The sequence below is a fragment of the Ostrea edulis genome, chromosome 3, assembly GCF_947568905.1.
Source record: "Ostrea edulis chromosome 3, xbOstEdul1.1, whole genome shotgun sequence".
NCBI classification, from domain to species: domain Eukaryota; kingdom Metazoa; phylum Mollusca; class Bivalvia; order Ostreida; family Ostreidae; genus Ostrea; species Ostrea edulis.
This window is the reverse complement of record NC_079166.1, coordinates 57,904,565-57,929,357: the sequence shown is the minus strand read 5'-3', so window position 1 is coordinate 57,929,357 and position 24,793 is coordinate 57,904,565. Positions and strand designations below refer to the sequence as shown.

At 35.5% G+C, this 24,793-nt stretch overlaps 2 protein-coding genes across 2 annotated transcripts; one reads left to right on the top strand and one right to left on the bottom strand.

The window, feature by feature from the left end:
* The first annotated feature begins 625 nt into the window (after nt 1-625).
* Nucleotides 626-4,420, top strand: LOC125674077 (lectin BRA-3-like). Its single transcript, XM_048911117.2, has 6 exons — nt 626-687; nt 2,014-2,101; nt 2,796-2,869; nt 3,132-3,216; nt 3,555-3,767; nt 4,344-4,420. Exons 2-6 carry the CDS (start codon nt 2,035-2,037, stop codon nt 4,349-4,351), a joined length of 447 nt encoding a protein of 148 aa, XP_048767074.1. The 5' UTR covers nt 626-687; nt 2,014-2,034; the 3' UTR covers nt 4,352-4,420.
* Nucleotides 4,421-8,876: 4,456 nt separating this feature from the next.
* On the bottom strand, nt 8,877-18,980 carry LOC125674075 (uncharacterized). Its single transcript, XM_048911115.2, has 4 exons — nt 18,581-18,980; nt 14,801-14,992; nt 14,333-14,500; nt 8,877-10,363 (listed from the first exon to the last, which is right to left on the bottom strand). Exons 1-4 carry the CDS (start codon nt 18,906-18,908, stop codon nt 9,858-9,860), a joined length of 1,194 nt encoding a protein of 397 aa, XP_048767072.1. The 5' UTR covers nt 18,909-18,980; the 3' UTR covers nt 8,877-9,857.
* Nucleotides 18,981-24,793: the final 5,813 nt, after the last annotated feature.

The following is a 24,793-nucleotide window of genomic DNA, read 5'->3' as shown; positions in this document are numbered from 1 at the left end:
TAAATGGTTTGTTAACTCTCTATTCTTAATTACAATTCAAGCTACAGCTACAATTATAATTTCCTTGTAAAATAATTCGTTTAAGCATATTGTTAGCTTAAATTGATTTTTCAAAAAAGACAATTGTCAGCATGTTTTTATTATTTTATTTGCTTTTATCAACATTGTAATTTTCTTTACGAAGAGAAAAGTACCCATTTGCTTTGGATTTGAACAAACCCTCGTGTATTCCTCCAAGGCACCAGATCCCATCTCTGATGAAGTAGAGAGAAGAGCGATCAGAATACGACTACATTTCAAATCTGTCGTGATATAGAATCATTTCAAAATTTGTGAAATACAAATTTGCTATTAGACATAATATGGATTATATATGTCTATTCATAAATAGTCAACTTAGATTTATGGGTATGTCAGGCGGGAGGGGGTTAATATTTATAATGAATTAGAAAGTGTCCAATGTGATATAAAATCAGAATTATTAATGATTGTACTTGTGTGGGTTTAGATTAATATCTTGGTTTGCAGCAACACTATTATCCACTGCCACCAGTGTTTTAATAAACACTTTATCATACGATTTATCGTTTTATTATTCAAGCTGTTTCATTTTTGTCATTATATAAACTATCATTTGAAGCATTTAAACTACACTTCTGGGAGTACAGTTCCCACGCAAACAGCAAGGTAAGACAAGTGATCATTATATCGCTTTCCGTATTAGGAGTATCGAAACCAATTCGTATCTTTATCAAATTATAACTCCCAATGTTCGAGAACATTATCCACTCAATATGCATGTTCAATAACAAAAATATACATGGTAAAACGAAACCTTATCTGGTAGTATATTGTTAACGCGGATGTGAAATAAAACATCAATTAAATATTTGCATTTTATCAGGTGTTTAGATTGTTCTATAATAAAGGGTAGATGTACATTTTTCTCGATTCTTCTTCTGATCCCTTTCCCTCTTCATAATTACAATATACACATTCAACTGGATTTACACAGATGTAATAGTAATTCTGCTCTCTTATATGTATTCTTGTGTAGATTTTAAACTGCTTGAATTTTGTACGTAACACCGATACCCCCTGTTTATTTACTCACCAAACTATATATGCATTCTGAAAGGCTCCAATTTGATAATTTCATCACGATGTTTAAAATATTGTACAAGACGAGGAGCAGGGATTTGTCGAAAATACATTCAACAACACATAAATACTAAGTAATCCCACCATACCAGCTTTATCTGGATAATCTCATTATTTGGTTTCAAAGAAAATAAATATGATGGTGTCGGCCTCAGTTAGAAATATCTGTGAAAATGTGCTGGTGTCAGCCTCAATTAGAAATTGCAATTAATATGTAACTCTCTCTACTTTTTCAATCTCCGGAATTTAGAATTATGTCGTCTCGAATAGTGTAATGAGTAGAAAATGTACATTATTAGTTGTTTGATTCTTGATGAAAATATTGTAAGATTTTTAACCAGTTTTCTTGTTCGGTCAGCGATTCAGAAATAAAGAAAAACTTCAACTAAACGCATGTTTTAAACATTGAAAATGAAAATCAAACAGCATTGTGAAACAAAATACATAAATAATTTTCCACTGGCAGCGTTCCCAGTGTCAATATCATATCTATTGTATTCGTATATATTAAACAGGCATTGTGCATGATATATTTCTTGAAAATATAATACAATATTTGTAACTGACCCTTTAAAACGAGCTAATTTTGATGATATAGCACGAATACATAGCATACGTTTATAGTCTGAATACATGCTAGCAGCACAACTACAGAATCAAGGGCACCACACGAACAGATTAATTAATCAATCAGTTCCATCCAAGTTGGAGCCATTCATTAGCATTTAAACAGTATCCACATGTATGTTTTGAATGATAAAATCACACGAGAAATTCTTCTTTTATCCATGCATTCAACTTGGTTTTTTATTTCTACATTGCTAACTTGAACAATGTATTGGTATATTGCAGAGGTTACCGAGAACAGAAGAAATGGAGATGAAAATGTTTGTTTTATTGCTCAGTGTGTGCATTTTGGGAATGACCAATTCCGTTTCTGGTAAGATGAGTAGAAGTCTATCTATCTATCTATCTATCTATTATCTATCTATCTATCTGTCTGTCTATGATGTCTAGATACTACATGTACATGGATTACAACTCCTTTACTTATGACGCCCGTATATTATATCCTTACATCCTGATGACATCTTTGTAAGTACCACACCTGTTGTGACACGAGGCATCGGCTTTTGCGGTCTGATCCGAAAAACCGCCTTATTTAGTTACCTCTTTCGACTAGCAAGGTCCACCGAGGACCAAGTCGGACCCGGGTCTTACGGAAAAAGAAAAACTTCATCCTGTATTAAAAAAAATAGGATATGATAATAATAAAGTAATTCATCAATAAAATAAAATTCAGGGGTTAAAAATGAAAAGTGAAAAATTTCCAAATCTCACAACTTTTAAAGTGCACTGATTCGTTCGTAAAAACCTAATGCATGCACATATATCTGTAATTGATTGTAGTTTCATTAATCCCTATAATGCGTTGAATCACATTCATGCAACATTTCGTACATGAGTGACATTGCCAGATAATAGCAATAAAATAAAATCAGAATCATAATTAGCTTCTTTTTGGAAAGGAGTGGGACAGAAACTGGTCCCTCGACTCCCTACTAGCATTGCCTATTGAAATACATTGGCTTAACATTGACGGCAATTTCTGAATGTGTGAACTTTATTTCCAGGAGCGGAATGGTTAAGATACAATAAGCATTGGTATTATCATTCTACTCAGAAACTGAATTGGATGGGAGCCCAGGTCTGTATTGTGTTCATAACGATAAATGAAAAGTGAAAATCTTATTGCTACAGTCTTTCTTGAACCATGTAATGACATCACCTTTAAATTAAGTGTCATTGTTTCACCTACATTGTATTTCTAGGAATTGGATTTTTTTTTCATCCTTGACTATATTTACGACTTTAGTATGAAGAATATTTTGTTTAATCCTTTGGTAACAGGAGATCGTGCATGTAAGAGTACGGTAATGAAAAACATACATATAACTATATTATTGTAGTTGTACTGCCGACGTCAGGGTGGAAATTTGGTACACATCGACAATGCGCATGAGAACAACTGGTTATCTTCAAAGTACACCACAGGTTGACTTTCTTAATTTGAAAACAGAAATCCCAGTGATTCCCAATATTTTGATTGAAATATATTCTGAACATTCAGCTTCCTGATTGTCATTAATAAATATGAATATGTTAAATTAGAATAGAAAAATGTTTTCTAATACTATACGTTTGTAATTGTTTACTTACAATTTCAATTCTACATATTTGTTTCAGTACTAGTTTCTTAAAAGTATAGATAAGAAAACGTTAATAGCAATATTTTCTCTACAATTGTTTTAAAAAATGCAATGCTACCTTTATATATATATATATATATATATATATATATATATATATAACACTTATCGTTAATGTGATAGGATCCATATGGATTGGATATACTGACCAACATGCGGAAGGTCAGTGGAGTTCAATTACTACTGGAGAGAGAGTGTCGTACACCAACTGGTCAAGAAACAATCCGAACAATTACAAAGGAAATCAACATTGCGGAACATTGAACTGGGGAGGTAACGGCCGCTGGGACGACAATTCCTGCTCTACGAAACTTACCTTCATCTGTGAAGTTTCAGGTAGAAACTTTTGAATTGAAAGATTAACGCTAATATTTCATTTAAATTGAGACGTTACACTATTGTTTCTTATGTTGTCCCTATCATACACTAATGTTTTTTATTTTGGTTATGCGTTTGTATTAGTAGATCAATTCTTACATTATAATTCCAATGTTATTTATTACAATTGTTTTGATTGGACAAAGATAAATCTAAACGAGAATTTACACATCAATAAATCCAAAAACGCTATGTATACATACGCGCTTGAATACAAACAACATAGTGCAGGGAAAGAATTCAAATTATTGAAGTTGATAATGCAGGGAACGAATTGGAATTATAAGAATCAAACATTCTTTTTGAAGAATTTATGGATGTGTAAACTCTGGACATTTTACTCAAAAACTTAACATAAAAGTGCTTCGCACTTTTATTCAGTTTGTGAGTAAAATGTCCAGAGTTTACACATCGATAAATTCTTCAAAAATAATGTTTAATCCTATAATAAAGGCAGAAACCTTGTGAAAATAAACATAAAGCAGACAATGAAGAATTTCCTCAAATGATCTAAAACATGATTGTCATTTGTAGGTCGCTGATAAAAAATAGAGGGAGGACTTGCAGCCGTTTAACAATGTCTGTACATAATAAAATTATTAATTGCAATATGTCATGTTGTTCCTTTTCTATAGATAAAGTACGGTACAAAAGAGTTTATGATGGTGTGCATAATTAGAAAAAGTATGTGGGTACTTTATATCTTAAAAAAACTGTGATAATGGGAGTAAACAAGAAAGTGAGAAATTCATTACTTTAAAAACAGGGAAATTAAATTGGAACTGTCAAAACAGTCGTATTCCATCTTGTATTAGTTGTCGTATATATCCACCGTTTGCAAGTTGTATGCACTTTAAGAGAAATGCTAATGAAGATACAGATTAATTTCAATCATTTGTAATTTTTTTGGGTTGTAAACTGTTTACTTTCGTTTTGGTTTTGGAAGCAAAGGCATGCAAAACCATTTATTTATTCTCTTTATGATATAACAGTTATGTTGAATGATTTCTTATTTTGAGCAATGCTCATGTTCGCCGTTCGGTTTTGCAAATATGAACTCTGATAATGATTGTTCCCTATCATTGATAATATTATTTTTATTACTGTAAATCAATTATGGTGACATAGGGCTGTTTTGCTAAAAATTAGTTAACAAATCATTATACGTGTAACGGGAACCAGATTAAATGTATCTGGTCCAGTTATCCCAGGTTTATTATTTGGATTCCTTGATTATGTTCAACACCTCAATAAAGACAAAGGTTAAGTTTTATAAATTTATTGATTTAAAGAATCCATTGCTGTATTTTGGCCAAGAATGTAAATGATAACAGACAACAAATAAATATTAAAAAGAACTAGATAAATGAACTTGAAGCTGTAAATGTAAATATCAAAAATGTAACTTAGATAAATAGTTTGAAACTTACTATGAAATACAAGTGTAAAGTCTAAAAAAAAAAAATAATAAGAGGGAGGAGAATAAAGGGATCCAAAACAGTGAGTAGATAGTGAAAAGTGCTCAGATTATTGAAGCTTTATTCAGAAAAAGAGAGAGATCAGAGAAAGAGAGAGGACGAACCTTTAGGTTCTTTGTCCCTTGCCAAAGTGATTTGAATTTACCACTGACTGGGCTTTTATAGTACCTATGACCAGTGAAAGTGACTATGTAAATTTATAAGACAGATTTTGATTTGCTAACAAAAATAACTTTAGCCAATAGATATTACAAAAACAAACATACTTTAGGAAACATGGCTAAAATAGGTGATTTCAAAACAACATACACGTGTAAAGCGTGTATTTACCAAATAGGGTGAACTAAGACTTATAATTATAGAGAAATGCAGTATACTTAAATGGAATGAAGGTAAAAGTAATTTAATATTTAAGGGCTATGAATTATATTGAGTGAAAAAGAATGCAATAAAAATCAAAACTGTCACATACGGTTAAAGCTGATCGGTGGAAAGAAGATTAATCGTCACTCATATGTCTGCGTTCTGTACAAACGCTGGTCAATATACTCAAATAGTGTTCGTTGTGGTAACTTATCAACATAGCTAATGCTTCACATAACGAATCATTGATGATACCAAATATGTATCCTGTGAAAAAGCATATTACATCATCTACAGATTCTTTAACAACATCCAACTATTTTTCATGAAAAGGTGAATATCTCATTACTCTTGTGTGATTTTGTAATATGTAAATGATATAATTGAACTCCCCAATGAAGTATATCCTTTCATTTACCTGATCAAAATAGAGGGCTCACAATTAAATTCCGATTTTATTTTTTATTCAAGTTTTATTTATGCATAAAATAAACCATGCAGCTACTAAGATCCAACGAAATTCGAAATGCTATACTGCTGTTGTGTAATTTCTGTCTGATCGATATGAAAGTAAACTGATGACGTCACGACTATATATCGAGTGACGTTGACACATGCAAGGAATTTGTTTATGTGTGCCATGCAAATATCAACAAAATGTGGAGTATTTGAAATATATGACATGGGATATATGGAATATATATGTGAAACGCTAAGAATTTATTGATATTAAGAAGGTATGTTGATATCATTCATTGACAATTTTGTTTAACGGAGAAAACATTCCATTTACACACTGAAATAAAACTGCAAAAGTAGCACATTAGGCCACATACTTTTAGAGACTTTTTATACACCGTGTGAAAGGTCATAAACTAATGTACACGGCAATTACTGATAGAATCGTCTTTTAGAAAACTTTTAAAGAAAACCGCATAGCATCAGTGCAAAATGTAAAACATGGGCTAGGCCTAGATGGTTTCGTGTTTAACTGTTCAATAATTATTTCTTACTGAAAGTGGTAGGATTCTATCAGTAATTCTGATACACTATGGGCATTTTACTGTCATTATCGCCAGTTAAACCAATATTTAAATCTTGGGATAATGTGCTACTTTTACATTTTCTATTAGGGTACCTCCATGATCTATTTATAACAGTCATGCAATGACGTCATACGAAAGTGCATGTTTGTCATGTTGTTATACAAAATGTGATACAAAATGTTCTCATGTAAACAACCAAAATAGTTTTTAAGAGTTAGTAGCTCCCTCTCTCTGTGTAAGACAGATTTTAAAAATTATGCAGTTTACGTGCATAAATGAAGCATGACCTGCCTTAACATACCCGCGAAAGACCCATGATTTTCACTTCTAAATGCCAATCGATTGGCGAAGGAGCAATCACTACTTATGTTAACGTCTTATGTTTGACGCGGCCATGGCACGAAAGAGGCTCGAACTCACGACCGAACTCTCTAGCTACAGCGACCGCCTCATCAACATATGAATGAAAATGATTATTTTTAATAGATAAAACGTCGTCGGTATATCTATATGTCGAGTTGGAGGCCACGGCAAGATATTTTTTCTTCTCGTGTAGAAGCTTTTGAATAAACTCTGCTTCATGAGAATATGAAAAAGGTCAGCTAACAAAGGAGCACTATTTATGTCCATTGGGATTCTAATAGGCTGTTGGAAGACCAGATCAACAAAGATATTGTCAATGAGGAACTCCAACACATTTTTATTTCAACTTCAGAGCACTTGTGCATAGAATCAGAGTGGTGCTTAATAAAGCAATTTGATGGGTGACTGATTACAAGATATGGATATTTCCATTTTGATTAAAGAAGCAGCTGTCTATGATGTCAAAACGTCTTGTCTTTAATTTATCGTAAATTGTACATGTGAAATGTCAAAAGATCCTTTTAAAGACAGGTTAGAACTGTTGAACATAAGAATGCATCAAATACTACATATTAGTGAAAGTCCAACTTCCACAATAAAACAATATTAAGATTTAGCTAACCATGATGTCATTGTATACACCTATCGTTAGACGATACATATTATGGTACAGCGATATCTGTTCGTCCGTCCGTCAGCTCGTGGTTTCCCGTTTCTATCATTTCTCCGTCACATGTCGAGCTGAAACTTGCTATGAAGCTTGGGTCGCTTAAGATCACGTTGCAATATTGATCCATTTTGACTTCTCTTGCAGTTTTGCCCATTTATTCAAAAATTAGTGTTATATAATCTTGAAATTTGTTGTGAATATTCTGGATACCTATATGTATGGCGAGTAAAACGTTGCAATGATACAAATCTTGATTTCTATGCAACAATCTTTATTTATATTCGATAATCTTGTCATTAACGGCAAACCGACAACTCAACTGTATGACAAACGGGATTTCAGCTTCTCCATCGTCAAATTCCCATATTTATGTAGCAATATTCCATTATCACCGGTATATAGTGTTTATATCTCTCAACTGATTCGATACGCAAGAGCTTGTTCTGCGTATAGTCAAGTTTTTAAATCGAGGCAAGCTACTGACAAATTGATGGTACTGGGGTTTCAATAGTCTCGATTGAAGTAAGCCTTTCTCAAATTATATGGTCGTTATAACGATCTAGTTCGTCAATACAACCTATCATTGGGTCAAATGCCGTCTGACGTGTTTCACACCGACTGGTAGACTGTTCTTGGCACTGATTTTGACCACGGATAACTCCGTTTACTTGATCAGGATATAGGCCTCACGGGGGGTGTGACCGGTCGACAGGGGATGCTTACTTCTTCTTGGCACCTGATCCCACCTGTGGTGTGTGCAGGGGTCCGTGTTTGCCCAACTATCTATATTGTATTGCTTATAGGAGTTATGAGATTGATCACTGTTCGTTATCTTCACCTTTCATGTTTATATGCGTAATCTTAATGTATATTTGAAAACCTTGATATTCATATGCATAAATCTTGTTGTATATTAGATTATCTTGGTGTTTATATGCGTAAATTTTGATTTATATTCCATGATCTCGATATTTATATCAACATCAAGATTGTCAAATATACATGTACATACGATTTATGCACATAAACATCAAGATTATCGAATATCTATAAAGACTTATGGATTCAAATATCAAGATTATTCATTCATATGTTAATTTCCAATATCCCAGTGAACTCGAGATAAAAGACACCACAGGCTTCCACAACTGCTTCGAACTTAGATATTTTATTAAACATCGATGTTAACGACAAACTAACAACTCAACTTTTTACAGACGGGATGACTTCAGGTTCTCTGTACTGAAGAAAATGAAGTTTAAACTACCTGAAGATGTTTGTATATCAATATGACTAATGAGAGCCCTGTTGTTATTGAGATGAAGAATTTTAAAAATGTTTTCCTACGTACATGTATTCCGAATTTAAAACTTTGATCCCCTATTGTGGCCCAACCTACTTCCGAGGGCCACAATTTGAACAAGCTTGAATCCACATTACCCATGGATGCTTGTACATTAGCACAACTTATTATGATCCTGTTGTTCTTGAGAAGATTTTAAAAGATTTCTCACATATATATATGCATGAAAACTTTGACTCGAAAAACAATTTGTGGTTTTGCAAAACATTTTGCAAAGGACATTTGTACACATGCATAAACGTATATCAGTGTCTGCAAAAATCATGTATGACATTGACAGGCTTTTGTGTTTTACAAATCAATAAAACAGTTTTGTGAATAAAAATGGTTGTCGATACAATAATTGATAATACTTGCCATTTCTGAATGGCAATTTGGAATTCAAAATAGAAGCAGTTTATATTTATCATTTACATAGTTTTTCCCCTTCATTTCAACATAGGATCACACCTGGTTAACAAAAGAAAAAAACCTATTGGACCGGATTTGGTTTTAGTCATTGTATTTCTCTTTTCTTAATCTGAATTGAATTCCTATTAAGCATTAAAGCTCATTAACCAAGGGAAGAATACAGTGTACTTTGTGCCAAGTTGAAATTGACTCAGTCAGTCAATGGATTAAAATTTAGGAGATGAAAATGTTAAATGACAACACCAATGCCACTAACAAAAATTTGAAATTGGACAATTTTGATAAAAAAAACTCCAGTGGGCTTTCAATTCAGAAATTTACCATGTGTTGATTTCTTCATTTGGAGGTTAATAATCAACATATATTTTTGGTGTACAGAAAGTCAGTCCGATAATCAATCTCCTCATCAATCACTGGAAAACCAGAAACACAACTTCTCAATGATTTCGAATATATGTCCCATTTTGCCTCTGCAAGTTCTTTAAAATGTGATCTATATTCATGTATCATTGGCAGAATTTGAAATGGTAGTCCTGTGCAGAACATCGGATAATGAAAAACCATCCAAAGTATGATCATTGTCTCTGGAATCAAGCAATATGCAACGGGGTCGAACAATTTAATTATGTTACTGCAGAGCAACACATCATATTCTGCATCATACATTACTATTTGAACCTCCTCTGGAGAAATAAGAATATTTGGAACAAGAAAATTCTTAGAGTCAGGATGCTTCTGCTTTTGGAGTAGGGAAAAGACGATTGTTTGTGCTAATGTCTGTTGTCTTGCACCACTTGATGTGTGTTTCACTTCAGCAATAGACTTGTCACCATGAGAAATATTAGATTCTTCAAAATCACCTACAATGATAAAGTGGAAAAAAAATATTAGGCTATGTAAAATGAAGTCGACCAAAAATTGTGGCCACATTGGTAGTGCAAAAGACTCCTAGTTTGCTCACCCAACTCATGTATCAAATGAAACAAGAGGTACTGTGAGCAATGCTCACTAAGAATACCCCCCGCTTACCCCAATCTCCCAAAGGGTGTTGGTAATAGGTATAAACTACCTCTTTTCTGAGTGTAAAAAACAAATGGCATGACAAACCGAACCATATTGCTACTTCGATGTCTAGTGCATGTGACCTTTGACCTTTTGACCCCAAAAATCGATAGGGAACATCTTCATCCCATGGGTAGTCCATATGTATGATATGGTGACTGTAGGTGGAAAGGATAACGCTTTAGAGCCCAGAAACCATATTGCTACTTCGATGTTCAGTGCGCGTGACCTTTGACCTTTTGACCCCAAAATCGATAGGGAACATCTTCATCCCATGGGTAGTCCATATGTATGATATGGTGACTGTAGGTGGAAAGGATAACGCTTTAGAGCCCGGAAACCATATTGCTACTTCGATGTCCAGTGCACTTGACCTTTGGACCCCAAAATCGATAGGGAACATCTTCATCCCATGGGTAGTCCATATGTATGATATGGTGACGGTAGGTGGAAAGGATAACGCTTTAGAGCCCGGAAACCATTGCGTCTACAGACGGACGGACGGACGGACAGACAGACGGACAACCCGATTCCAGTATACCCCCCCCCCCCCCCCCCCCACAACTTGTTGCGGGAGGTATAATAAAAGGCCCATGGGCTACGTCACTTACCTAATCAACGATATCCAACTCTGACCAAAGTAGCTAACCAACTTATTTACTTAATACAATCCAATTCTCTCTCTCTCTCTCTCTCTCTCTCTCTCTCTCTCTCTCTCTCTCTCACTCTCTCACACACAAAAGTCCAGACCTTCCTCTGATTTCAAGTGTTAGACTGTGATTTGAACTTGAAAACTTCAAACAACTATTCAACACAAATTGTAGACTCTTACTTTCCTCAAAAGCTTTTTCTTTATATTTCTATGTAGAATTGGATCGGATCCCCCAGTCCTGTTCTCTCCATGACCCCAATAAGTATGGTACATGTGTAGAAATAAACTTAACACTCCTTCCAACAAGCTTACTCCCCTATTCATGATATAAATTCATAGCCACCATTTTATTTTTAATAGTCTATATTTCAACATTAATTACCCTCCCTTCAGAACTTTTAAACATGTTTCAGGGGACTTCAATTGGTTGGTATGGGATACCAACAAATTGAAAATTTCAATCCACCCACAAACAATGATGATTCCACTATATTCACCGTGCTACTTTTGTTTCAACACATGTACTAGGGTAAACGAGGTTAATGTCTTTAACCGGTCTTACATCAAATTACATACAGGAATTGGAGTTCAGAGAGAGGAATTTACTATGGGGCATTTTATAGAAGTGACCAGGCTAAGCTCCAGTCTGATTAAAAAGTGTACATCTATCATAAAGCATACAGTGCAGAGAGATCTGACAACGACCGATTCAGGGTCATGTTCAGTGACCTTTCAGATAAGCCAATCAAAATTCAATTTTCAGATTTCTGAAAGTAAACAATACTTTCGTAAGTTTTCTAAACTTGCCATTAGATAATAAGAAAAACAGGACTAAACGCTAAGGCACGTCAGACCAACTCAGGCCATAATTAAAAATATTTTTGTTTGATGTACTCCGACCCACATTTTCCAAGGTGGATCGGTAGGTAGGTTGTTTTTTTTTCTTTCTGAACGTCATGAAAATTTTAAAGATTTTCTTTTAAAATAAGGAGAATGTTGTAATTTTCAAGGAAACCAACAACAAAAAAAAAAAAAAAAATGAAATTTTAAATTGCCGAAAAAGAATGATCGGGTAGGAGCAAATTTGATGGGTCGGTCGGAGTACATCAAACAAATCAATTTTTATTTTTGGCCTCAGACTAGTAAAAGCTTGGTCTGGTCTAGTTCTGAATCATTTTGTGTCATGTCAGGTCATGTCAAATATTATGCTTAATCATAAAACCACTGTATATGTATTTGAAATTTCTAAAATAACAATGTTTACGGTATTAACTTTATAATCTAGAGTACTTATCATGTTTCACTCAAATTCATTTTCATTATTACATTGTGATGTTCTACCCAGTTATCTTTCCTGTTGTGTTCTCTAGTGTACTACGCCCTCTGGTGGCATATTGAAAGTCATTTTCTTTACAACATCCATCGTCGGTAACCCAGTCAGTATTGCTATTGCATGACAACTGTTTTGCAGTATTATCATTATTTTTTTAATGACTTTGTGAGAATAAGCTTTGATTTATTACCGGCTTCCTTTCCAATCATAGTAAAATGAAATTGATAGATAATATACTTATATATTAGTTTTTATATCTACCATTTTCTAGCGATTCCCGATGTTGATTTATTTACACTAATGATGTCACTTTATTAGATGTCTAGCTTCTCTCAGCCTGGCATAGGGGGAGATAGGGGTATTTAAAAGAAATGGAAATTCAGAGCATGTTTTGCGCAGGATCACTATAGAGACTAGTTTTATGCTATTTTGTGTAATCTTGGATGAATAAAGGCTATTATTAAACAAAGGAAAAATAAAATGTGCAACAATCAGATTGAACACAGCATATAAATCATTTTAATATGTCGACAGACCCGTTTTATACTGAAAATCATCTCAAATTTCTCTATCTTGAAATAGTACATGCATTGTCATCATTTGGATGATATATCAATTTTCATAACAATTATTCAACATATAGTATGTTATCTATATGTATGATACTGAGAAATACAAAAATTCCTGTAATATAAACGAGGTCAGATCTAGTGATGTTAGGGTCAGGTCTAGTGCAATCTAAGTAACTGATCCGATTGGTCTTCTTCTTTTTAAATTTAGTGTTGAACCTTGATAAGGATGTTAGGTTGTTCTAATGGGTTGATTTGAATATAAGGACCATTCTGTACTCAGGATAGGCTTATGGGTTAAGATTGAACCAGGTAAAGTCAAGGAGAGGGAAAACATGCTCTAACAAAGATTATAAGCAAGAAGTTTTCGACCTTGACACTAGATCTAGAAATTTGGTTCAAGGTCACTGCACATCCTCTACCAATAGGCACTCTATGGGTGATGTTTAAGCTTGACTGGGCCTAGAGCAGGGAAAATAAGCCCCAAAGAAAGAATTAACACAGAAATGTAAGTTATTTAGCATTGACCCTTGATCTAAAAAAACTGGTGCATGGTCACTGCACACACTATAACCAAGAGGACATCTATGGGTGAAGTTTAAGCCCAACTGGATCAAGGAGAAAGGAAATAAGCTCCGGACAAGGAATTTACACAAAGAAGTTATTTTGACCTTGACTTTTGACCTAAAACACTGGTTTAAAATCACTGCATACCCTCTACCCAAGGACACTCCAAGGGTGAAGCTTGAGCCTGGCTAAGCCAAAAGAAAAGGAAACATGCTCCGTATACATGTATTACTAAAGGAAATTGGACGGACAGACAGACTGATCACTATTGGGCTGCCGCATACAAGTAGCAGGGCCTTAATTAATACATGTCAAAACCTAATCTCACGATCACCTGACTTCAAGTTGTTTCCTTTGATTCATTGGTTCTGACAAAGATTTTTACAACACTCCATTCAATTTTCTTTTTGGGGGTATTACCTCCCTTTTGAAAGGGGTGAGCATGTTTGATTTCCCTATACAGTGTACTTAAGGATGTTTTGTACCGTGTTTGGTTGAAATTGGTTCAGTGGTTCTAGAAAAGAAGTAGAAGTGTTACAAGTTTACATCTAGGGATGTCGGACAAAATCTGATTAGAAAGTTAACTGTCAGGTTAGTTAAAACCCTTATAATCTTGGTTAAATGTAATCAATTGTCATTTTGTTACCATCTCTTTTTCTCTTTTTCCCTGGAGTTGAGGTCTGTTCTTCGTCTTCATCTGGATGCACATCTTGTTCCCATCTATCAACAGTTTTTACAGCTACGTCAGAGGATGGTGGTCCAAGACGAGACGAGAAGATGACATCAATATGTCCATGCCATACCGCTTCATGACCTAAAGCAATAATATAATAAACTGTGAAACATCTTTATCAATTTGAAACATTTGTAGAATTTGAAACTCATAAGGGCAGCTTAAATCAGCCACAGTATCACTACATACTACTCCAGCATGCTAGAGGTTCACAGCACGATAATTTTGGCTTGGCACCGCGAGGTGCAAAGAGACATTAACCGAGGCTCTTATTTGTAAAAGTACACTGCAGTCTATATACATGCATCTTTAACTATGACTGACAGCCTGAACAACATATATATATATATAATTTATATACCAAAACATATGTATACATACCAATTCCTGTACTTTCAAACTTTGGCTCCACTCCACATCCACATTTACACTTTCCTTTTACTTTGTGATTAACAATGTATTCATGTCCTGGTGCAAGTCTTCCCAAGAGATGTTCAGCCAAACCTATTGTTAGGTCTGTCTCTGAAACTGAGTTTCTACTGAACACTTTCTGAAGGCTTTCCTCATGATGATCTAAAAATATACCATATCATAAAAAATTGTAGATATTAGGGTAAATTAAATTTGCTACAAGTACTGTGAGTGAGCTCACAAAATGATACCCCCATTTAAATATTCTTATTTATCAATATACCCCGACTTTGAACTGGTTGAAATGACCTTGGATCAAGGTCATGGAATATTTTCAAGACACATGCAACCTTTCTGTCGAATCATTTTGTCTTGCAAAACATGGCAAGGATAGAATTAATACATTTTTTTCTCAAGGGATCTTTAACTTGCTTAAATGACCTTGAGCCAATTAAGATCATTACATCCAGTTACAAATTATACAACCGCGGTTATTACTAACAATAAAAGAAGATCATTTTAATACATGTATATTGTTCAAATGCGTCAGATCATTCACATGGATCTTTCAAGAACATGGGTATTATCTGCATTGAAAGTATTGAGGGCTTAAATTCATTCTGAATCCCATGACCACATTCTGTAAATTCAAGAATAAAATGGTATTCCGGCAGTTACTCGAAAGTCTGCTCTTTACACTCAGCCAAACTGCTAATGGGGTTAATATCATATTTTTTTTATCAAACAAATGAAGGTATTCTGTTCAAGATAAAGTAAAAATCTGTTGAAGTAAACTCAATTTGGGTATATTCAGATAAAAGCACTTTTATAATGAAAATTTTTGTATTGTCAATGAGCATGTAGCTGAAGTATAGGTACTTGTAAACAAAAACAAAACTGAGAGCTCATATAGTTCAATTACAATTGGTTTGTTTAAATGTGTATCATACAAAATCTGTTTTATCATAATGATTGATTGATGTTTTCCACCACACTCAACAATTTTTCAGTTATCTGGTGGTGTCCAGTTTTTATTAGTGGAAGAGAGAACCCAGATACAATGTACCTGGGAAGAGACCACCGACCTTCCGAAAGTAAACTGGGAAACTTTCTCACTTACTGGTGCGAGCAGGATTCGAACCCGCGCCGACAGAGGTGAGGGGCTGTGTGATTTTGAGCGCGATGCTTTAACCACTCGGCCATGGAGGCCCCCTCTTTTTTTTCATAATGAGTTAAATATCAATTTGTTGATCAGTCATATATATGTCTGCTGATGGCGACAAAAAATTGCGACATGGTGACCAAAAATATTCAAGGTTGCCATCAATTAAAGACCTGAGAGTACATCTGACTGTAAGCACTGTTTTAATATAGATATTATACTGCAAAAACTTTCCTCTAGGACAATGATTTTATTCCAATGACCAAATCTGTATTTTTCATTATGATTAATAATCAACGGTGAATAACTCCTCTCAATGAATGTATATAAAAGTCCAAGGGTCATAACTCCACTGAAATAGGTAGATAGGGGTGTAACTCATTAACTGAAATAGGTAGATAGAGGTGTAACTCAACTGAAATAGGTAGATAGGGGTGTAACTCATTAAATGAAATAGGTAGATAGGGGTGTAACTCATTAACTAAAATAGGTAGATACGGGTGTAACTCATTAACTGAAATAGGTAGATAGGGGTGTAACTCATTAACTGAAATAGGTAGATAGGGGTGTAACTCATTAAATGAAATAGGTAGATAGGGGTGTAACTCATTAACTGAAATAGGTAGATAGGGGTGTAACTCATTAACTGAAACCTGATCTGTAGAGAGCCACACACCAAAATCAGCTCAATATCCATGATAAATGAGCAAGTAAGGAAAACTGCCGACAGTCGTGACGGCATAATGGAAAGACTGAAGTAGTGACACTGCGTTTTATAGTGGGTTATGATAACAAGAGGGCAATGGATAGCGCTAACCTGAGCAACAATTAACTCTTACCCAACATGCTTAAGTAGATATCTAGCTTTATTATATCTAATACGACTCAATACACCCACCCCAAAAGTGGCCTTTCAGTTCCATTTGAAAATTCTTCAAACTATATCTTGCATTCATTTTACTATCATAAATTATAACCTTTCTTTTCTTCATCAGAAGTGTTTCTAGCAGAGATAAATATGCACTAGTTTTGGACTTTTTAACCTCAGCAGCTAAGCGAAGATATGCCTAGGGGTTACCTTCATATTGTCCCAACATCAGAACGCCCTCATGCATGAGCGACCCAAAGATTTTCATGAGCTCCCAAGCACATCTTCCTACAAGCATCCCAAACTTAATGCACGAGTGCCCCACACAAACACTCCAAAGTTAATGCACGAGTGACCCAAACATAATACTCGAACACCCGAAACTTAATGCAAGAGTGCCCCTCAGATAATCCTCGAATACTCCAAACTTAATGCACGATTGCCGAAGACATAATGCACGAACACTCCAAACGCAATGCACGTATGCCCCAAGTAACTGTAACATGGAGTGGTCACCCATGCAAGGGCTGATTATGCTCAGTGTTGCTTAACTTGCATAATCATGAGGGAGACTCTCCCATCACTACATCTTCACAAGTCAAGGGTTATGGATTCATTGCCTTGCACTAACCCTCGATATCATTCAGTGACTATCAAAAAGTTGGGCTCATTCTGATTGGTTCCCACAAAAGAGTGGGAACCATTGAGAATGCGGTTCTATTTCTAACAACGCAAAGAAGACATTCAAATAAAAATGTGTATTGATATCTACAGTTATGGCTATTTCAATCGTTTAAGCAATATTGTCTTAAACAGAAAGGTTTCCAAACTTGATCTATCATAAATGTAATTACTGGTTTAAATATTACAATTGCGCGTGTTTATCAATACAGCAGTATGAGATTGCGTCATTTGTATCCACGTGTACACCATAACCAAGATGCTGTGATTTTGGATGTTTTATTTATAGTGGATTGCTTAATGGTCTAATGAGCCCTACTTTTATATAGCGACTGATGTCAAGGGTTAGTGCGAGGTAACGACTCAATAACCCTCAAATCCCGTGAGGATCCAGGTTAGAAAAGGTCCTCTATACCCCCTTGCTTGTCGTAAGAGCCGACTAAATGGGGCGGTCCTTCGGACGAGACCGCAAACACCGCAGGTGTGGCACGATAAAGACCCTTCCCTGCTCAAAGGCCGTAAGCGCCGAGCTTAGGCCTAAATTTTACAGTCCTTCACCAGCAGTGGTGACGTCTCCATATGAGTGAAATATTCTCGAGAGGGACATAAAACAATAAGTAATCAATCAATCAATCAATAACCTTCAACTTGTGAAGATGATTTAATCATGGTTTTCAAATACAAAGTTGGTTTGGGGCGTTCGTGCATTATGTTTGGGGTGTTTGTGCATTATGTTTGGGGCGCTTGTAGATGTACAATGTACTTAGGCATCTGTGAAAATCTTTGGGGTGGTCATGCATGGGGCATTCTGGTTTTGGGGCATTTGGGGGGGGGGGGGGGGGGTCATTGAATTTTGATATTGTTCAGAGATTTTACTGTGCAATGGAATATTTCACTGTGGACGTTTTACATATATATGTATATATATATAAGTGAGACGCTTCGACCTGAAATTGAATCGAAACGTTGGAAGGTCGAAAAGTCCTAGGCCGAAATGTATTTGGGGTCGAAACGTCCTAGAACCTTCGATACAACTTACCTACATTTTTGAAGAAATCATTGAGGAGCTGGATAGCAGTCTTTTCGTATAATTCCAGTGTTTCAAATTTTGTATCTGAGTTTTCTAAATCACTTAACAACTTAAGCCCATTCCTAAACAATGTTGTAAAGCGAAGACTTAATATTTTCGCTTTGTTGTGTTTATCAACACCAATTTCATCTCTAATAACCTTGTATTTCAAGTAAGCGTCAGAAAAATTTACGCTATCATTCGCATTGCAGTGTTCAATCTTTAACAATACAAACTTTAGAACGTTATTCTTCACATTTCTAAGACCCTCGTCAAATATGCGTTTTTGATATTCCATATCGTCATAAGACCGTGGGTTGTATTCGGCGCGCCCGCGCGTCACAATTTCTCTGTCGAAAATTTATCGCTTATTTTAGTCTCTTGCAACCAGACGCCCGGCTGTCTCCGTAAATTTCCGACAAGCTCGTCGGGGATTTGCGGAGACAGCCGGGTGTCTGGTTGAACGAGTTTTAATCGTATGTTTCGGGCTTGATATTTCACCAAACCAGGAGGATATAACAATTTTTTTTAGCACGTTTTCATATTTAATTAGTCTGGTTGAATGATCAATGAGTGGCGGGGGCGGGGACCAGACCAATATATTTAATCTGAAACCCTGTGCTCTAAATCGTACTCATACTCAAAAGTGAAGGTTATAAAACTTTTATAAAATCATTCTCATACTAAAATGGAGTACATGCTCAAGATTTTTCGAGTATGCTTTAGAGTTTGCTCAGAGTTAAACTCAGCACAAACATATGGCTGAGTTTGAGTATGAGTACGGTAAAAGTTTTATAAACGTCGCTCGTACGTGGTGAAGTACATGTAGATCTAGTTAAAGTTGGATTGGTTATAGTAAAGGTATTGAGGGACCTCCCTAGGGATTTTTGCAAACAAGTTTTTTGATTATAAATCGAATTGTTTGGCATGTTTCTACGTGGGGGTGTTTACGAGCTGTGGGGCAAAAAGCATGACTTTTGTAAAAATGATATAGATCTATAGCCAAAAACTGGAAAAACTCTTCAGATCCGATATAGATGTAAATGTAATTGACATTTGCAAACAAGTATTTTGTGAATGTATGTAATCCTCTGATTGTACTGATATCAAGTTGTTTGACATAAATATTTGGGGGCATTTAATCCTAGGAGTTAATAGAATGAGTCGTCTGTAATGCGGTATGGAACACGGCAACGATCATATTGAATTTGTAAAAAAAAAAAATAATGATTAATCCAAGAGGTCATATCTTGAAAATGCTCCAAAATAAATTTGTCAAACAACCTTCGTTTATCTTTATTTTATACACACTTTAAAAAAAATATATATATAGTGTAGAAAAATCCCTAGAGGAGGGAGGTAATTTGTGTTACTGGCCCATGGTCTATAATTAAAGAGCGGGTCAGACTATATCTTTGAAATCTTTGGTGATTAGGTCTTCCAACATTTTGTTGGGATTCCCATGGGCACGAACTTAACTCTTTTATGAGCTGGCCTGTTTTTATATTCTTATGAAGCAGAATTCATTAAAAAACCTCTACCTGAGAAAAATAAATCTCTTGCCGTGGCGTTCATTACGTACGACATTTAGATTATATATCGACAACGTTTTATATCTATTAAAAATAATAATTTTCATTCATATGTCGATTCGATATATCCCTGTGAAATCGAAATAAAAGACATCACAAAGTCGTCCAATTCAGCTTCATACTCAGATATCCAATTGGAAATAGACATTAACGGGAAATCAAAAGTTCAACTTTATGATGAACCGGGTGATTTCAGCTTCTCCATTGTCAACTTCCCATATTTATGTAGCAATATTCCTTTATCACCTGCGTATGGTGTTTATATATTTCAACTGATTCGATCCACAAGAAAGCTTGTTAATGTTGATTCCTTATTTTACGCGAGTACTTAATATTGCGAAATTCCTTGTATACGTCAAATTGCGAGAACATAAATTCACAAGTGCTCTGTTGATCAATAGTCTTTACATGTATTTTAATTTATTTTAAAGTAATTTTAATTCGCGGTCGATCTGATGCTTCTGGTGAAATTACGCGATAATAAATTCCTCGGGTATATTTAGGAATTTTCAGTATGCCAATGGTCAGTTTTTAGCTCACCTGAGCTGAAAGTTCAAGTGAGCTTTTCTGATCACCTTTTGTCTGTCCGTCTGCCTGCCCGTCCATCTGTAAAATTTTGACATTTTCGACTTCTCCAGAACCACTGGGCCAATTTCAACCAAACTTGACCAAAAGCATCCTTGGGTGAAGGACTTTAAAGTTTGTGCAAATAAAGGACCATATCCCTTTCACAGTGGAGATAATCACAAAAATGCAAAAATAAGGTTGAGTCAATTAAAAATCTTCTTCTCAAGAACCACTGGGCCAGAAAAGCTGAAATTTACATGAAAGCTTCCTAACAGAAAAGTTTACATTTACATGAAAGCTTCTTAACATAGTGCAGATTCAAGTTTTTTTTTAAAACCATGGTCCCCGGGGATCGGATGGGGCCACAATAGGGGATCAAAGTTTTACATACAAATATATAGGAAAAATCTTTTAAAATCTTCTTCTCAAGAAACCCTGGGCTAGGAAAGCTGAAATTTACATGAAAGCTTCCTGACATAGTACAGATTCATGTTTGTTAAAATCATGGCGCCCGAGGGATGGATGGGGCCACAATAGGGGATCAAAGTTTTACGTACAGATATATTGGGAAAATTATTAAAAATATTCTTCTGAAAAATCACTGGGCCAGAAAAGTTTACATTCACATGAAAGGTTCCCGACATAGTCCGCACTCCAATGTTTGAAAAAATCATGGCCCCCGGGAGTAGGTTCGGACCACAATAGAGATCAAAGTTTTACATGCGAATATATAGGAAACATCTTTAAATATAACCCAAGGTGACTCAGGTGAGCGATGGGGCCCATGGACCTCCTGTTTAAATCGAGGCAGGCTACTGACAAACACATTGATGATGCAGGGGCATCAAAAGTCTCGTTTAAAGTCAGCATCAAAAGTCTCGTTTAAAGTCAACATTTCGCTAATTCTATAGTCGATATAACGATCTAGTTTGCCAATACAACCTATTATTACACCAATTGCTGTCTGAGGTGTTTCATACCGAATGCTAGACCGTTCTTTGCATACTGATTTTGACTACGAATAACTCCGTTTACCTGATAAAGATACATGTATAGGGCTCACGGTGGGTGTGACCAGTCGACAGGGGATGCTTACTCCTCCTAGACACCTGACCCCGCCTCTGGTATATCAAGGGAATCGTATTTGCCCAGCACTCTATTTTGTATGCAGTAGTAATAAACAGTGCGGTTGAAGTTTCTCCTTCACAGATGTTAATATCTTCGTGAAAAGTAAAGATAGTGGCTCGGTAGAACATTTACTGGATCCAGCAACGTATCTTTGTTTGTAAGAGTTTTATGAAGTTTAGGAATCCAGTATAGGTACATGTACGGTAACTCATATTCATCCGAGGCATTGACTGGGGTATTAAATGTGTCTAAAACTGAAGCATGGTTTTGAAAATTTTATCTTTTGAAAACGAAGTTGGGGTATAAGTAAGATTAAATCCCGTCGGATTACCAAACGTGAAATAAATGCCAAGTGAATTTAAAATTCAGTTGTAGTAATGTGATTTAACCACTAGAGGTTAAATCCATTTATCAAAGTGATACGGAGCTTTTATTTTTTATTACTGTGCTATTTTCCGGCATCACAAGGGCACTATCCCGGGTTCGTAGAGTCATCCACGTCACGATTTTCGGGATATTAGCCGAACACAGCAAAAGATGTGACGTCATACGCAAAGTCGTCAGTCGTCTGTAAACAAATTCAACCCTCCCTACCACACCCCATTTTAATGTTAGATTGTTTTTATCGAACATTACTGCCGCTTCTCGTTTTGTTTTCTTGTGTTAATTTCAGATAAGCAGTTGGATTTCTCCCTTACATGCCACCGTGACGGCTGGAAACATTTCTGCGCCTGGAACAGCTTATGGTCAAGGCCACTATTTTGGTTCACCAGTAGCGCTCAACAGCTTGTTTTCCTATTTGACTTTGTGTTTAAATGATTGAATTTTGCCATACTAGGTGATCAAACAGGTGAGCATCTGTGCCAAGGGCCCACCTGTTCATGCTTGCATTGTTCAGGGATGTCAGAAAGGCAATAATTGATGCCTGGCTCCCTTAGGCCTATTGTTATTGTAAATTGCAGCCGTGGCCAATATCGCCAAATGAAAGTTTTTCAAGGTACATTATGCCATTTCTTAAATTTTATTTTGTGCATGAGGATATGCAAGTCTGGGCTCAGTGCATCTTTTTATAATGAACTTTATAAACAAGACAATGTTGTTAGAAGCTTTGTCTGCCGGAACCAAAACATATTCCCCATGTAATTTATGACCTATCTAATTCTTTTATCACTTCTGGTTTACTAAACACAGAAGGATAGATTATACGTACTTTTGTTTCTAGGTGTTTAATGCGGGATTTTGATATTCCTCTATTAATGCTTTTAATCCATTTTTTATTATTGAGAAACCAAAGTTCACTGTATTTACCTTTCATATTTACCTTTCAGTTAGGACCTTTTAAAATAAGTGAGTTGACGTCCTCATTTTCAACTATATCAACATCACCAGTACTGACATATCCAGCTGGACTATAGTTGAAAGAAGAAGAGTAACACGTAGGTGTATTAAGTATAAGGTGGTCTACATCTAGACACTGTAAAATATGTTTATAATCATAAAGTTTGGGTGCACTAGTAGAAGTATATTTGTAGGAAATACAGGGTGTATACTTGCACTTGAAGTACATCTATGTTTGAATACAAGACTGAATTCCTTTATGACGAAGAATGTGGCTTATGTTGACGGCATCTGTTCCTTTGGAACGGGCGACATGGTTCGGAAGGAATATCATCCACGACCCGTGGTGGTTTAAAGAGTCTGTGATTGGTAACATCCAAAAAACCATTGGATAGGCTGCTACGGGTGCAGAACAGGGGTGCTCCTCTAGTTACAAGGTCGTCGAAATGGGAACAAATATTTCGAATTCTGGCTTCCCATCCCTTAGCGACCCCCAATTCAAGATTTTGACCTATACATACTGTTCCTTCCACGGATCTGCGTCGTCATACATCGCAAGTGTTTTAAATGAATACAAGTCAAAAATCAAAATCGCGACTTGTGGTGTCAAAATCTAGAACCAAAAATACGGACAACGCTAATTGAGCTGGGCTGCAGCACATCTCTGGAATGACCTTCCTGATGACATTTAGAAGTCAACATCTCTTGAATTTTTTTGAAAAAAAAAAAGTCTTAGGAATTAGCATTTCAGATTCTAACATGTATAAAACTTTTAACTGTTTTAATTATAAAACAAAATACCAAAAAAAAAAATAAATAAATAAATAAAAATAAAAAAAAGCTGTCGATCTTGAAAATAGGATTTTATATATATATATAAGATCTTATGTCATTCTGTCATTTAATTTCATTTAATTGTTTTATTGTTTCATTCCTCTTCTTACTCTTGTAAAGCGCCTTAGAGTAATTTGTTTTTTATGTGGCCCTATATAGATTTTATCATTATATAATCATCGAGTTCAATCTATATTCTGGTGTTACAAAATCCAAGTACAGACTAGCTGTGGATTCTTCGAATAATGTATGTAAAACTCTCAAAGGAACAAAGTATAGTTTTGTGCGAATATGTTGTGGGCCTAATTGCCTGTTGACGTAAGGCAAAACAGTGAACCAAACATGATGTCATTTATACTTCTTTTATATGAACGGTGTCCATGACTGCGTTTTTCCGTATTTGGAAAGAGTCCCATCACATTCACGTTATTTCCTGGTTAACTAGTCAAATTTTCTTCATCACGTACATTATCAGTGCATCAATATGGAAATGCAGTACCTAGAGTGCTGATCCAGTGACCTTCTCGTTGTCTACGAAAAGGAGTACTCAGTGTTGGGTTGTTTGTATGATGATATTTCTTTCTGAAATCCTGACCTTCATGCACAAGATGGAGTAGTGTGGGGAATTGACGTGTTTACATATTTACGTCAAAAGCCAACCCCCTACTGCGTTGGACGCTTTGTGTTGTTCTATATTGCGCATGTGTCGGAACGTTCCTCGGGT